The sequence below is a fragment of the Callorhinus ursinus genome, unplaced genomic scaffold, assembly GCF_003265705.2.
Source record: "Callorhinus ursinus isolate GAN/ISIS: 27379988/994484 unplaced genomic scaffold, GSC_fseal_2.0 scaffold8, whole genome shotgun sequence".
NCBI lineage: Eukaryota > Metazoa > Chordata > Mammalia > Carnivora > Otariidae > Callorhinus > Callorhinus ursinus.
Window position 1 is genome coordinate 30,724,830 of NW_027397070.1, and position 15,941 is coordinate 30,740,770.

The 15,941-nt window shown below is 38.4% G+C and overlaps 1 protein-coding gene across 4 annotated transcripts in view; it reads left to right on the forward strand.

Annotated features, from left to right (window-relative positions):
* PELI2 (pellino E3 ubiquitin protein ligase family member 2) overlaps positions 1-15,941 on the forward strand; it is a 470,538-nt gene that overhangs the window by 430,080 nt on the left and 24,517 nt on the right. For all 4 annotated transcript variants that reach the window (XM_073895263.1, XM_073895265.1, XM_073895264.1 and 1 more), the window contains one exon: positions 4,901-5,002. In XM_073895263.1, the coding sequence (XP_073751364.1) occupies positions 4,901-5,002 (102 nt within the window). The remainder of the gene's footprint in view (positions 1-4,900; positions 5,003-15,941) is intronic.

A 15,941-nucleotide genomic window follows, 5' to 3' on the forward strand; every position in this document is an offset into this window, starting at 1 on the left:
GGTACTATTGTAGTAACAGAGAAAGGAATCTCTCCTGATGGCTCCCAGCCTCATGCGGCCCACACCAGAGTTCTCCAGAATCCCACTGGTCAGGGTTGGGTCAGATTTCCACATGCTAGCTTCAGAGCCTAGGAGAGCTGGTATTGGCATTTTCAGGCTTTTTCACAGGAAGCCGGCTCAGCTAGAAGGGAGAAAGGCATTAGGTAGGTAACCAACGATGTCTGTCACAATGATGAATTCCATTTTCTCTCCCTACACAGTTGATAAAGGCTCACTTAGCAGCCTTACAGAGCTTGAATTAGATAGGCTAAATCATAACTGTAATAAATTAGTATTTACTAGAAGCTGGTTAGTGTCTCAGTGGGCTTTTCCCTTCTGCTCTGTGACTGAGAGCTGATCCCACTGCTTCATAACAAATGAATGATTTGATTATTTTCCTCTTCTACAATTTGAATGAAACTCTGTGGCTGTCGTGAAGACATGTATCCATCCTGTTACACCTTTCCGGTATCATGACATATTTGATATCTCTGTATGTGCTTTAGATATGTACCTACCGCCTTATAGGAGTAAGAAAATTCTATAGACATTATGAGCCATGTTTGTTTTACGGTCTGGGGGCTCAGAAAAGTCCCTGACATTTAGTCTGAGTTGAACCGGGACAACGAGTTCTAGCTCCCCTGAGTGGCGGAGGCAGGCTGAGCTAAGCAGAGCCTGTGACACAAGTAAAGCTAAGGAAGGAAGAAACTGTCTTGGCTCAGAAGGGACCGAGCTTGGGCAACTGGGATTGCAGGGTAGTGCTTATACACACACTTGTACATTATATCCAGAAGATCTGCCGTGATTGACTATCTAAGCTGGATAAAGCTGGAATCCTTTATTCTGTGGATCTGTAATTGTAATTGTCTAATCTGTCATTGCACAAATGTGATTTTTCACCCCATAAAAATCACATGCCATAAATTTAAGCTGAGGTGTCATTGTGGGTACCTTTGTGAATGAAAAGGAGGGGAGGGTAAGGAGACCTGAGGAAGGAAGCTCTAAATCTCATCTTCTGTCTATAGCAGTTCATGTAGTCCTCTGACATTGGTTGAAAGCCTACCGTGCCCTCAGTGCTGGGGATGGAAGAACAGATAAAGGTACTCCCAGTGCTGAGAGAGAGACACACCACATCCCTGCCCTGCCCCCCGCCCCCCTGGCACAGTAGAATAGCAGATACGGGAGATCAGCACAATCCACCAGGCAAGCTAGTTGGGCTTGTTCTCCTTACAATTTTAAAGTGCCTCATTTCCAAGTTTGAGTTGGTGTAATAAAAATTACATTATGTTACAGTAATTGTGTTTGAACTACATTACAGTGAGTGCCAGGAGAAGGCCTTACCTACCTTCCTGTATGATATTTCAGAAATAGATTTCAAAGCCACTTGTTACCTTGGGGAAAACTGTATTTCCAAAATACCTGCAATGATTGACTCAAGTCAGTGAATCTGTAATTTACTAGAAGCTGAATTTCCAAAAGTCCTATTTTAAATGTTAGAAGTGTTGTTGAAAAAACTGGTACTTCTAACCAGAGAAGAGTGTAATGATGCCTTGGATACTTGTCAGAAAGAAAGCAAAAACGGACTTCAAGCTTAAACTCTCTTTGATTTCCCCCCCACTGACCAAATTTGGCCCCACTCTTGGCTTTAATATGAACACAAGATCATGTGAGCCCAATTTGTGTCGTCAAGGGCTGTCTGCATCTCTCCATTTGTTTCTGAGGTTGCCACCAATGGCCTCAGGGGGCCTGGTTTGGACTGCCACCTTTTGCTCCAAATCCCAGTCCTGGCTTAATTCCCAGTCTTCTGAGGGCCAGCTCCCCACCGTGCTTCTCCTCCCCATGGGTGCAGCCTGACATGCCACCAGCCCTCAGGACTTTGTCCTGGCAGGTCTGCTCTCCTGGCTTGGCACTAACAGAGGGAAATCACTGCGAGAACTGGAAGCAATGGAGAGGTTGCTGTCACTCCAATTCTGAAGTTCCTTGGCCATCCCTGCCACAGGGGAGTGTACTACCTGTTGGTTCAGAGCCATTCAGTTTCTCCCTGCAGAATCTCTTTTCCCACTTCTCCGTGTTCCGTACATCCAGAAGCTTCCGGAACATGGCCTACCAATGGTACTTTCTTAATCAAAAAGTCTCAGAAAAAGTATTTCCCTAACCCGAAAGTGCTCACCTTTCCTAACCCTGGTCATTCACACTGAGCCGCATAAAAAGCCGGCAGAAGTTTGAAGTTGTAAATTTTAAGGGGGCTCACCATTCAAGGTGTCCTGGATCAGGCATACAAGGCTTCCGAGTCCCTGTGCTTTCTTCCCTGTTTGGGAGTGGCCAGGCAGGGGTCAGCCCAGGTTTTGTGCTCCCCTGTACTGTGAGCAGTTCCTGGGTATGGCTTCTCTATCAGTAGGCCTCTTTTCATGTGCTGTGGGGGCTTATATTAACCTGAGCCACAAGAATAGTTTGAGTAAAACATGTCAGAAGAATTGGATGAACCAAGGACGTAGGGCTGTAAAATGGCTATTTCTGGGTGTTTCTGGGAGGGGCGCAGAAGTGTCTGTGGGGTCCCATGACCAGGACTGTGCCAGGTAATGGGATGAGCACAGCAACACCTCCCAGGGCATCAGTTTCCCAGCAAGTTTGGAAGTGTTTGTTTATTTTTTTTTTAAGATTTTTTATTTATTTATTTGGCAGAGAGAGAGAGACAGCAAGAGAGGGAACACAAGCAGGGGGAAGTGGGAGAGGGAGAAGCAGACTCCCTGCTGAGCAGAGAGTCTGATGTGGGACTCCGATGCAATCCCAGGACTCTGGGATCATGACCTGAGCTGAAGGCAGATGCTTAACGACTGAGCCATCCAGGTGCCCCAAGTTTGGAAATGTTTAAATGTCAAAACCAGTCAGCATAGGAGGAGAATAAAAAATTACAATAATTTTCAGGTAAAATGTTATAATAGGAGAAACTTCACTGCAGGGTGCTCTCCCACATGTCTCCAAGGTTCAGGTGACTTTCTTCCAGTTAAAGCAACTGTTTGAGAAACACTGTACTTAAGAAGGTACAATCATACAAAAATGTATGACATTTTAAAAGGGTGTTCTGTTATGGCACTTGTGAACTCCTGATTTTGCGGATAGTTCTTATTTTATGTAATATATGTGTCATGAAACTTGTGTTTTGAGTTGAGATATTTGTAAATTGGATACTTTTAAGTGCAATAGATACTTTTTAAGGAAACTGAAATTAGTTTATAAATAATCACCCCGATTGTTAGTTTTATAAGTTTGAGTTTAATAAAATTATTTTTCCTAAAGTGGGTGTTTTCGCTTAACTATAATATAAAAATACCATTAAATTTATCTAACTCAGACCAATGAAAATTTAAGACTATTTTTGTTAGTGGAGTTTTTTGTTAGTCTAAGAAGCCTTTTGTAGATTTCTGGTCATATTAAATATTTAAATTATTTCTAATACTTGTATTGTCTTAATGAAGCACATAGAACAAAACAGTTCAGTCGCAAAGTTCCTCAGGGCAGATGATTAAATAACCATGAGAGTAACCAGGCTAACTTCAAAGTTGATTTGGAATGTTGTACTACTTCTTGCTCTAAGCAATTATACTAGTCAAATATAAATGTTCAGAGTACATTTTCATTAACATGCTTTATATGTCCAGCTACTTCCAAACGCTTTCTTGGTCCTCATACAGTGTCATTATTCAATAAATGTTTAATAGAAAGGCTCATTAAAATTTTATTTATTATACTTAATGTAAAAGAGTAGAAATGAAGATAAATTGGGTTGAAGTGGAATGGATAAAATGTAATTGAAATAATTTGGAGTACGATTTAAATAAACTTCGTTAATTTGGAAGTCTTAAAAGTGTGTGACCACAGCTTAAGATGCATTCAAATATATCATTATGAAGAAAATAAGAATATTGTATTACTGGTTTGTAGGTTCTTTAAGAAAGGCTATTAGCTTTAGTCTAAAAATAGAAAAGATAAAATTAACTTAGCTTTCTTTTTTATTAACTTAGTAAATGGGTTAAGCAACTACTTATACTCTGTTATACAGCTTATGTAAATGTTGTATGATCACTGGCTAGAATAATGTATAGATATCCTTACATTGTAAGGATAATGAATAGATATCCTTACATTGTAAGGATAAAAAAATATAAGAACACTTAGATTTTTTTCAATGACTTTTTTTAACCAGATTATAATCTCTATTGCATGGGGAAAATATAACAAAATGTCATTGACTTAACTGCTGTAGTGTTGAAAAAAAATTTAAAATTTTTAAATAAACCCTATTAATCTAAAAACTCAATCACTGAGTTCAGGTAATATGGAGAAAGTGTATGTTTTTTCAGAAATATTAAGTTAAATCTTGCAAACTAGTAAATTAACTTTGATTTGGCTTAAATATTGTTCATACTAAGAGGGTTGGGTAAAGCCACAGTTGTGACTGTTAACTTCTCTGTAATTCAGGGCACACCACAGGGACAGATTCTGACTTTCTTTTTTTTAAGATTTTATTTATTTAGAGAAAGAGGGTGAGCAGGGGAGGGGTGGAAGGAGAGGAAGAGAGAGAATCCTCAAGCAGACTCCCCGCTGACCGCAGAGCCCAAGATGTGGGGCTCGATCTCATGACCCTGAGATCATGACCTGAGCTGCAATCAGGAGTCAACCACTTAACCGACTGAGCCACCTAGGTACCCCAGGGACAGGCTATCACTTTTTTAAAAAAAGGAAAACTGTTGGCTTATATTGGTTTTGCTGGCAGAGTGATATTTGTTAACTACAAGAACTGTGATTAAGTTGTTGAAATGAGATTTTACTGAATTTTTATATATGTTTATTTCATTATTAGGCTATCAGCTGCAAAGGTCAACACAGTATATCGTACACTCTGTCAAGGAATCAGACTGTGGTGGTGGAGTACACACATGATAAAGATACGGATATGTTTCAGGTAACATCTTTATTTTTATTTTGGATGCAGTGTCATTAACGTGACATCAGTTTCAGGTGTCTAATGTAATGATTCCATACTTGTGCATATTACAAAGTAATCACCACAGAAGGCCTTTTAACAGTTGCTACCACACAGAGTTACAAAGCTTTTTTCTTGGGATGAGAACTTTTAAGATCTACACTCCTAGCTACTTTCACGGACACAGTGTAGTAGTATTTACTATAGGCACCATGCTGTATGTGACATCCCTGGGACACACCTTTCTTTTCTTCATGGAAATTTTAGCACACTCTCCTTCAGTTCTGCGTTTCGATATGTAATCAGAACTAGCCCAGTAGTGTTTGGTGATATACTCAGAGAAAGAAGTGAGGATAATATAAAAATGAATTCCTGTTTGGGTTCTGAAAGACTAAGGGGGAATCCTTCATTCTAAACTGCAGACAGAAATTATAAAAGCTACATTCTTAGATCTCAATGCAATAAAAATACATATTAATAACAATAATAAAAATTTTAAAAACCAACCACTTTGAAAAGCCATGTTTGAACACTTGAATCAGAAAGGACGTTGATACTGCATTATTAGGCCTTTTAAAAAAATTACTATGAGAACATTATGTAGCAAAACTTCTGAGATGTGATTGACCTCATACTCAGAAGAAAATGTAAAAAAAAAAAATCTAAAGTGCTTTCATTATACAAGGAAGGAGGGAACAAGGAACTAAACATTGGTCTCCAAGAGTTCTCTTTAAAAAATGACAGTACAAAAATACGGAACAGGTTCGTGACTAGCTTTATAATAGAAAGTCCAGAAATACATCAAAAGAAAGCAGAAGGAAGGAAATAATAACGGGAAAAAAATTCATCAATTTAAGAAGAAAATTAATAATATATCTAAGATTTGGTACTTTAAAACAATAGAAAATTAAAATTAAGGCTAATGAAAAAAGCAAACTCAAATTGGGAACCATGAGACTTTGCATTTCTATATGGAACGTTAAATTATTAAATAAGTGATACTGAAACGTGTCAAAACAGTATCCTAGATATTATCAAAAAGGGGAAATAAGGAGCTCTGAAAAATAAGAAAATATGCTCAACCTGACTTAAAAAAAAAAGAAATATGAATTCAAATCACATAGAGATCTTACTTTTCACTTATTAGATTGACAAAAATCCGAACAGTTTTGTCAGAGATGTGGGGAAACCCTCTCCTAGTCCTATAAATTGGTATGACCTCTGTAGGGCAGTGACTTGGAAGTGCTTGTGAAAAATGAAAAATGCTTACACTCTTCGACTCAGCTCTTCTCTTTCTAAAGCTCTTGTTTCTAGAGATTTACCCCAGAGACACCCCTACATTCATGCAGAATGACATTTTTACCAATTCATTGCTCAAAGCATGGTTTAATAGCAAAAGATTGCTAAGTGAATTTAAATTTAAAAAAATAATAATAGCAAAAGATTGCGAACTATGTAAATGTCATTCAGTAGGGGACCCTTTCAGTAAATTCAGGTACAGCCATATGGTGGAGGGAGGCCTCCAAGGCTATGAAACAGAACAAGAGAAAGCTCTATGTATGGACATGGGAAGAGCTCCAAATATATTTAATGAATTAATATTATTATATTGAGCCATTGGTAATATATTCGATTAAGATTACTTAATCTTCAATGTTATTAAATATATTAAATATTAAATAGTATATTATTATTAAATATTAGCATAGTTAAATGATTTAAATAATGCTAACATGCACTAAAAAGCTCCAAGAGGATAAATAAGACATTATTATTAAAGCAGTTGCCTTTGTGGAGAAGAGGATTGGGCAGGTGGTACACTGGAGGTATTTCACACTATGATTTTTTTCTTAAGATTTTATTTATTTGAGAGAGGAAGAGAGCACAGAGGGAGAGGGAGAGGGAGAAGCAGGCTCCCTGCCAAGCAAGGAGCCCAATGTGGGGCTCGATCCCAGGACCCCGAGATCAGGACCTGAGCCGAAGGCAGACAGTTAACTGACTGAGCCACCCAGGCGCCCCTCACACTATGATTTTTGAAACATGTGAATGTGTTAGCTATTTTTAAAAAAAACTAAACAGGGGCTGAGCAGGGAGCCCGCTTCTCCCTCTCCCTCTGGCCCTCTCCCATGTGTGCACTGTCTCTCAAATAAATAAATAAAATCTTTTTTAAAAATTTAAAAAATAAACAGCCCTAGAGTCATAGTCATAGATGTAGACACAATTATTTAAGTGCCTCAAAAGTAGGATTTATCATATTTAGACAAAATATTAACAATGGTTTTACTCCTCATACAATTCCATTTTATAATATTCTAAGTATTTTTTCTTCTCATTCTACCAGAGAAAATCCTTTCCTAAATACATATATGCATACACTTCCCTGCTGATAATTTTATGGGACTTCATAATAATTTTTTAATAACTTTCCAAAATTATAAATCTTCTACTGACAAGATTTTTTTTTTACATAGAAAGTTTTTTTACACACGTTTTACCCTAGAGAACAGCAGATTCTCAGCACCAAAAACACATCAAGAAAATTTTTACAATTGTGGTGGTACATTTTTTACCACTTTAAAATCAACCTGACACTGCAGAGGCACCTGTAATTTCATCACTGTTCTGTAGTGACATGTTGTGACAGAGATCGCATACTCTTCACTGTCGTGCACATTCCACTCCCATGGCTCACTTTCTTCCTTCTCATCTCTGCAAGTGCAGAGTGAGTGAAAGATTCATGAGACTCTTAACACGAGATCCATCCTCTTGACAAATGCACAATGCAGTATTTTTACCATAGGCACAGCATTAGACAGCACATCTCTTCTGGAACTTCTCCATCTTGGGGCACTGAAACTTTGGAGCTGTTGAACAATGATTCCCACTTCCCTTCACCACCAGCCTCTGGCAACCACCATGCTACAGTCCCTATTTGACTGTTTTAGGTACCTCACATAACTGGAATCCTGCAGTATTTGTAATGTCCCCTAGGTTCATCCATGTTGTTGCATGTGGCAGGATTTCCTTGTTTTGAAGGCTGAAAAATATCCCACTGGATGTTTTTACCACATTTTTTTTTTTATCCATTCACCCACTGGTGGACATTCAGGTTGTTTCTGTATCTCGGCTGTTGTAAATAATGCTACCATGAACATGGGGAGCAGATCTCTCTTTGAGATCCTGATTTCAGGGGTTTTTGGGGTTTTTTGTTGTTGTTAAATACCCAGAAACAGGATTGCTGAATCACATGGTAGTTTGATTTTTAATATGTTAAGGAACCTTCATACTGTTACAAACTTCTAAATGCTTTTTTTCATACTTCCCATTTCATCATACAGAATATTTGAAAGGCTCAGTATTTAATAAAAGTAATTTTTTGCGACTTCATCAAAAGCATACTTAAGTGAAACCGGCATTATTTTTAACTGCAAGTGCATGGCCACGAAGAATACAGTGGCCATTAATACAGTTTGGCGCCACTGATTTGATTTCCGCGAAAGCACATGATTGCCATAGCACCATTAGAATAAACATTAGCACAGTGGAAAAGGCAAATGGCGTGTTTGTATTATTATGAAGGCAATTTTGTCTTCATGGACCTGGTCCTTAGAAAAGGTCTTGGGGACCCTCAGAGGTTCATAGACCACACTAAGAAATACCGAATTATACTATACTAACCTCTTACATTTCATAGCTGAGAAATCTGGGTCTTCGAAAGGAACGGTGACTAGCTACTAAGGGCAGAGAAGGCGTTAGTGGTAGAAGTCAGTTTTATGTCTCCTGAGTTCTACACTCCTACGTAATACCACCTCGACCTCTTTATATGAAGCATGGTAATTCAACAAGCATTTATAGATTTACTAAGAAAACAACACATTTGTCATTTTTACTAAAATAATCTGATTCCACTTGCAAAATAACTAGACATATTGGAGGATTAATATCAGATCACTCTAAGCAGAGTAGAATTAAGCAAACTCTTAGAACGCCCTGAAAAACAAGCTTGTTTTAATTTTTTTTCTTCCTCTTACACGTTTTTATGTCCCCAGCCCATCACTGATAAAGGTTACTGAGCAAAAAGCACTGTACCATTCCTATTTCTCAAGCATGGACCTTGGTGTTGAGGTCTGTTCATTGTAGCCATTATTCTTTAAAATGATTTCTAGGTTAAATGAGCATTTAAAAGCAGAACATCAGACGGAGCCAAAGAAGGGCCTTGTGCTGCCTTTCCCTGGGAAACAGGTAGTAGCTCAGAACTCAGAAATATTATTGCCTAGGAAAAAAGTATCAATTCGATCTGAATTTAAGAGGTGGGTTAAGAGAGAGAAAGTCTGAGTTAGTATAGCAACAATTTCATAGTAGTTATTTTCTAGAATAGGTGTAAATAAAGGACAAAAAAAGTGTAGCTTTTGAGAAAGTAAAATATAAAGAATCATTTATCACAGGAAGTGACAAAATGTTTTACAAGAACCCTAAAGGGAGGTGTGATGCCAAATGCATCCTGATCCTTGGGGTAAGGAAACCAGAAGCTTCAAACATTGCTCAGTTTCATGATCTTCGATCCTGGGTGCTGCTGGACCTTCTGGTTTGGGTTTTTGTTTGGTTGGTTTTTAATGTAGTTGGTTTATACTACTTTTAGATAGTAACATTTTATTAGCACCCACCTAGGTGAGAAAAATATTAAAGAGTATCTACTTTTTAAACAGCTACTTCTTTTTGTTTTTACATTTTTATTTTTTTTCTTTAAATTTTTTATTGTTATGTTAATCACCACACATTACATCATTAGTTTTTGATGAAGTGTTCCATGATTCATTGTTTCTGCATAACACCCAGTGCTCCACGCAGAACGTGCCCTCTTTAATACCCACAGTAGGCTAACCCATCCCCCCACCCCCCTCCCCTCTAGAACACTCAGTTTGTTTTTCAGAGTCCATCCTCTCTCATGGTTTGTCTCCCCCTCCGATTTACTCCCCTTCATTCTTCCCTCCTGCTATCTTTTTTTTTTTTTAACATATATTGCATTATTTGTTTCAGAGGTAAGGATCTGTGATTCAACAGTTTTGCACAATTCACAGCGCTCACCATAGCACATACCCTCCCCAGTGTCTATCACCCAGCCACCCCATCCCTCCCACCCCCCACCACTCCAGTAACCCTCAGTTTATTTCCTGAGATTAAGAATTCCTCATATCAGTGAGGTCATATGATACATGTCTTTCTCTGCTTGACTTCTTTCACTCAGCATAACACCCTCCAGTTCCATCCACGTTGTTGCAAATGGCAAGATCTCATTCCTTTTGATGGCTGCATAATACTCCATTGTGTATATATACCACCTCTTCTTTATCCATTCATCTGTCGATGGACATCTTGGCTCTTTCCACAGTTTGGCTGTTGTGGACATTGCTGCTATAAACACTGGGGTGCACGTACCCCTTCAGATCCCTACATTTGTATCTTTGGGGTAAATACCCAGTAGTGCAATTGCTGGATCGTATGGTAGTTCTATTTTCAACTTTTTAAGGAACCTCCATACTGTTTTCCAGAGTGGCTGCACCAGCCTGCATTCCCACCAACAGTGTAGGAGGGTTCCCCTTTCTCCACATCCCCGCCAACGTCTGTCGTTTCCTGACTTGTTAAATCTAGCCATTCTGACTGGTGTGAGGTGGTATCTCATTGAAGTTTTGATTTGGGTTTCCCTGATGCCGAGCGATGTTGAGCACTTTTTCATGTATCTTTTGACCATTTGGATGTCTTCTTTGGAAAAATGTCTGTTCATGTCTTCTGCCCATTTCTTGATTGAATTATTTGTTCTTTGAGTGTTGAGTTTGATAAGTTCTTTATAGATTTTGGATACTAGCCCTTTATCTGATATGTCATTTGCAAATATTTTCTCCCATTCTGTCGGTTGTCTTTAGGTTTTGTAGACTGTTTCTTTTGCTGTGCAAAAGCTTTTTATCTTGATGAAATCCCAATAGTTCATTTTTGCCCTGGCTTCCCTTGCCTTTGGCAATGTTTCTAGGAAGAAGTTGCTGTGGCTGAGGTAGAAGAGGTTGCTGCCTGTGTTCTCCTTTCGGATTTTGATGGACTCCTGTCTCACATTTAGGTCTTTCAACCATTTGGAGTCTATTTTTGTGTGTGGTGTAAGGAAATGGTCCCGTTTCATTCTTCTGCATGTGGCTGTCCAATTTTCCCAACACCATTTGTTGAAGAGACTGTCTTTTTTCCATTGGACATTCTTTCCTGCTTTGTCAAAGATTAGTAGACCATAGAGTTGAGGGTCCATTTCTGGGCTCTCTATTCTGTTTCATTGATCGATGTGTCTGTTTTTGTGCCAGTATCATACTGTCTTGATGATGACAGCTTTGTAATAGAGCTGAAAGTCCGGAATCGTGATGCCGCCAGCTTTGCTTTTCTTTTTCAACATTCCTCTTGCTATTCGGGGTCTTTTCTGGTTCCGTACAAATTTTAGGATTATTTGTTCCATTTCTTTGAAAGAAGTGGATGGTATTTTGATGTGGATTGCATTGAATGTGTAGATTGCCCTAGGTAGCATTGACATCTTCACAACGTTTGTTCTTCCAATCCGTGAGCGTGGAACGTTTTTCCATTTCTTCATGTCTTCCTCAATTTCTTTCATGAGTATTTTATAGTTTTCTGAGTGCAGATCCTTTGCCTCTTTGGTTAGATTTATTCCTGGGTATCTTATGGTTTTGAGTGCAATTGTAAATGGGATTGCTCCTTAATTTGTCTCTCTTCTGTCTTCTTGTTGGTGTATAGGAATGCCACTGATTTCTGTGCATTGATTTTATATCCTGCCACTTGACTGAATTCCTGTATGAGTTCTAGCAGTTTTGGGGTGGAGTCTTTTGGGTTTTCCACATACAGTATCATATCATCTGCAAAGAGTGAGAGTTTGACTTCCTCTTTGCCAATTTGGATGCCTTTGATTTCTTTTTGTTGTCTGATTGCTGCGGCTAGAACTTCTAGTACTATGTTGAATAGCAGTGGTGATAGTGGACATCCCTGCCATTTTCCTGACCTTAGGGGAAAGCTCTCAGTTTTTCCCCATTGAGAATGATATTTGCTGTGGGTTTTTCATAGATGGCTTTTATGATACTGAGGTATGTACCCTCTATCCCTATACTCTGAAGAGTTTTGATCAAGAAAGGATGTTGTACTTTATCGAATGCTTTTTCTGCATCTATTGAGAGGATCATATGGTTCTTGTTCTTTCTTTTATTAATGTATTTTATCACATTTATTGATTTGTGCATGTTGAAACTACCTTGCAGGCCAGGGATAAATCCCACTTGGTCATGGTGAATAAACCTTTTAATGTACTGTTGGATCCTATTAGCTAGTATTTTGGTGAGAATTTTTGCATCCATGTGCATCAAGGATATTGGTCTGGAATTCTCCTTTTTGATGGGGTCTTTGTCTGGTTTTGGGATCAAGGGAATGGTGGCCTCATAAAACGAGTTTGGAAGTTTTCCTTCCATTTCTATTTTTTGGAACAGTTTTAGGAGAATAGGTATTAATTCTTCTTGAAATGTTTGGTAGAATTCCCCTGGGAAGCCATCCGGCCCTGGGCTTTTGTTTGTTGGGAGACTTTTGATTATTGCTTCAATTTCCTTAGTGGTTATAGGTCTGTTCAGGTTTTCTCTTTCATTCTGGTTCAGTTTTGGTAGTTGATACATCTCTAGGAGTGCATCCATTTCTTCCAGATTATCTAATTTGCTGGCATAGAGTTGCTCATAATATGTTCTTATAATTGTATTTCTTTGGTGTCTTGTGATCTCTCCTCTTTCATTCATGATTTTGATTATTTGGGTCATTTCTCTTTTCTTTTTGATAAGTCTGGCCAGGGGTTTATCCATCTTGTTAATTGTTTCAAAGAACCAGCTCCTAGTTTCATTGATCTGTTCTACTGTTCTTTTGGTTTCTATTTCATTGATTTCTGCTCTGATCTTTATCATTTCTCTTCTCCTGCTGGGTTTAGGCTTTATTTGCTGTTCTTTCTCTAGCTCCTTTAGGTGTAGGGTTAGGTTGTATATTTGAGACCTTTCTTGTTTCTTGAGAAAGGCTTGTATTGCTATATACTTTCCTCTTAAGACTGCCTTTGCCGCATCCCAAAGATTTTGAACAGTTGTGTTTCCATTTTCATTGGTTTCCATGAATATTTAAATTCTTTAATTTCCTGGTTGACCCATTCATTCTTTAGTAGGATGCTCTTTAGCCTCCATGTATTTGAGTTCTCTCCGACTTTCCTCTTGTGATTGAGTTCTAGTTTCAAAGCATTGTGGTCTGAAGATATGCAGGGAATGATCCCAATCTTTTGGTACCGGTTGAGACCTGATTTGTGACCTAGGATGTGATCTATTCTGGAGAATGTTCCATGGGCACTAGAGAAGAATGTGTATTCCGTTGCTTTGGGATGGAATGTTCTGAATATGTCTGTGAAGTCCATTTGGTCCAGTGTGTCATTTAAAATCTTTATTTCCTTGTTGATCTTTTGCTTAGATGATCTGTCCATTTCAGTCAGGGGGTGTTAAAGTCCCCCACTATTATTGTATTGTTGTCAATGTGTTTCTTTGCTTTTGTTATTAATTGCCTTATATAACTGGCTGCTCCCATGTTAGTGGCATAGATATTTACAATTGTTAGGTCTTCTTCTTGGATAGACCCTTTAAGTAGGATACAGTGTCCTTCTTCATCTCTTACTACAGTCTTTGTTTTAAAATCTAATTTGTCTGATAGAAGGATTGCCACCCCAGCTTTCTTTTGGTGTCCATTAGCATGGTAAGTGGTTTTCCACCCCCTCACTTTCAATCTGGGGGTGTCTTTGGGTCTAAAATGAGTCTCTTGCAGACAGCATATCAATGGGACTTGTTTTTTTATCCAATCTGATAGCCTGTGTCTTTTGATTGGGGCATTTAGCCCATTACATTCAGGGTAGCTATTGAAAGATAGGAATTTAGTGCCATTGTATTGCCTGTAAGGTGACTGTGACTGTATATTGTCTGTTTTCCTTTCTGATCTATGCTGCTTTTAGTCTCTCTCCTTGCTTAGAGGACCCCTTTCAATATTTCTTGGAGGGCTGGTTTCCTGTTTGCAAATTCCTTTAGGTTTTGTTTGTCCTGGAAGCTTTTTATCTCTCCTTCTATTTTCAATGACAGCCTAGCTGGATATAGTATTCTGGGCTGCATATTTTTCTCGTTTAGTGCTCTGAAGATACCATGCCAGTCCTTTCTTGCCTGCCAGGTCTCTCGGATAGGTCTGTTGCCAGTCTAATGTTTCTACCATCATAGGTTACATATCTCTTCTCCCGAGCTGCTTTCAAGATTTTCCTCTTTGTCTCTGAGACTCGTAAGTTTTACTATTAGATGTCGGGGTGTTGACCTATTTTTATTGATTTTGAGAGGGGTTCTCTGTGCCTCCTGGATTTTGATGCCTGTTTCCTTCCCCACATTAGGGAAGTTCTCTGCTATAATTTGCTCCAATATACCTTCTGCCCCTCTCTCTCTTTCTTCTTCTTCTGGGATCCCAATTATTCTAATGTTGTTTCGTCTTATGGTATCGCTTATCTCTCAAATTCTGCCCTTGTGATCTAGTAGTTGTTTCTCTCTCTTTTTCTCAGCTTCTTTATTTTCCATCATTTGGTCTTCTATATCGCTGATTCTCTCTTCTGTCTCATTTATCCTAGCAGTTAGTGCCCCCATTTTTGATTGCACCTCATTAATAGCCTTTTTGATTTCGACTTGGTTAGATTTTAGTTCTTTTATTTCTCCAGAAAGGGTTTCTCTAATAACTTCCATGCTTTTTTCAAGCCCAGCTAGTATCTTTAAAATCGTGATTCTGAACTCTAGGTCCGACATTGTACTAATGTCCGTATGGAGTAGGTCCCTGGCTGACGGTACTAACTCTTGTTCTTTTTGCTGAGGTGACTTTTTTCGTCTTGTCATTTTGTCCAGAGGAGAATAGATGAATGAGAGAACAAAATGCTCACAGGTTAACAACGTCCCCAGAAAATATACTCAAAACAAATCAGAAAAGACCTGAAACCAGGGGAAAAGAAAAGGAAAGAAAGAGAAAAAAAAAGAAAAAAGATAAAAACAGAACAAAACAAAACAGAATATGATCAAATATGATCAGGCTGGTGCATAGATCAGTGCCATACACTAGATTTTCGGTGTATTTTGGTCTGTTAGAAGAAAGTGCCTCCTAAAATTTTAAAGAAAGGAAGACTTATATATGTACAAAATAAGGGTTGATACAAATGAAGGGATGGAATATGAGTGTAAAGATGAAAATTATAAAAAATTTTAAAAAAGGAATTGATAAGGTGTTTGAAAAAAGAAAGAAGAGGATTTAAAAAAAAAGAAAAAAAGGAGAGAATGTGATCAGGCAGGAGACTAGAACAAAGCCATACACTAGAGATTTAGGGTATGTTTTGATATGTTAGAAGAAACTGTATGTCAAAATTTTAAAGAGAGCACAACTTATATATATATGCCAGAAATAAGGGTACCTACTATGAAGGAATAGAATATGACTCTAAGAATGAAAAATAAAAATGTTTTTTTAAAAAAGGGATTGATAAGATGTTGGTTGAAAAAGGGAAAAAGAAAAATTCAAAAAAAAAACAGTTAAAAAAAATTTAACTTTGAATGACTAATGCATCATGGTAAAAAAGCCATGAATTCTATGTGCAGTATTCCCCTAGCGCTGGAGTTCTCCCGTTCTCCTTGATCGGTAAACTTGGTCTTGGCTGGCTGTTCGTGCTGATCTTCTGGGGGAGGGGCCTGTTGCCGTGGTTCCCAAATGTCTTTGCCGAAGGCGGAATTGCCCCTGCCCTTGTCGGTCCGGGCTAAGCAAGCTGCTCGGGTTTGCTCTCAAGAGCTTTTGTTCCCTG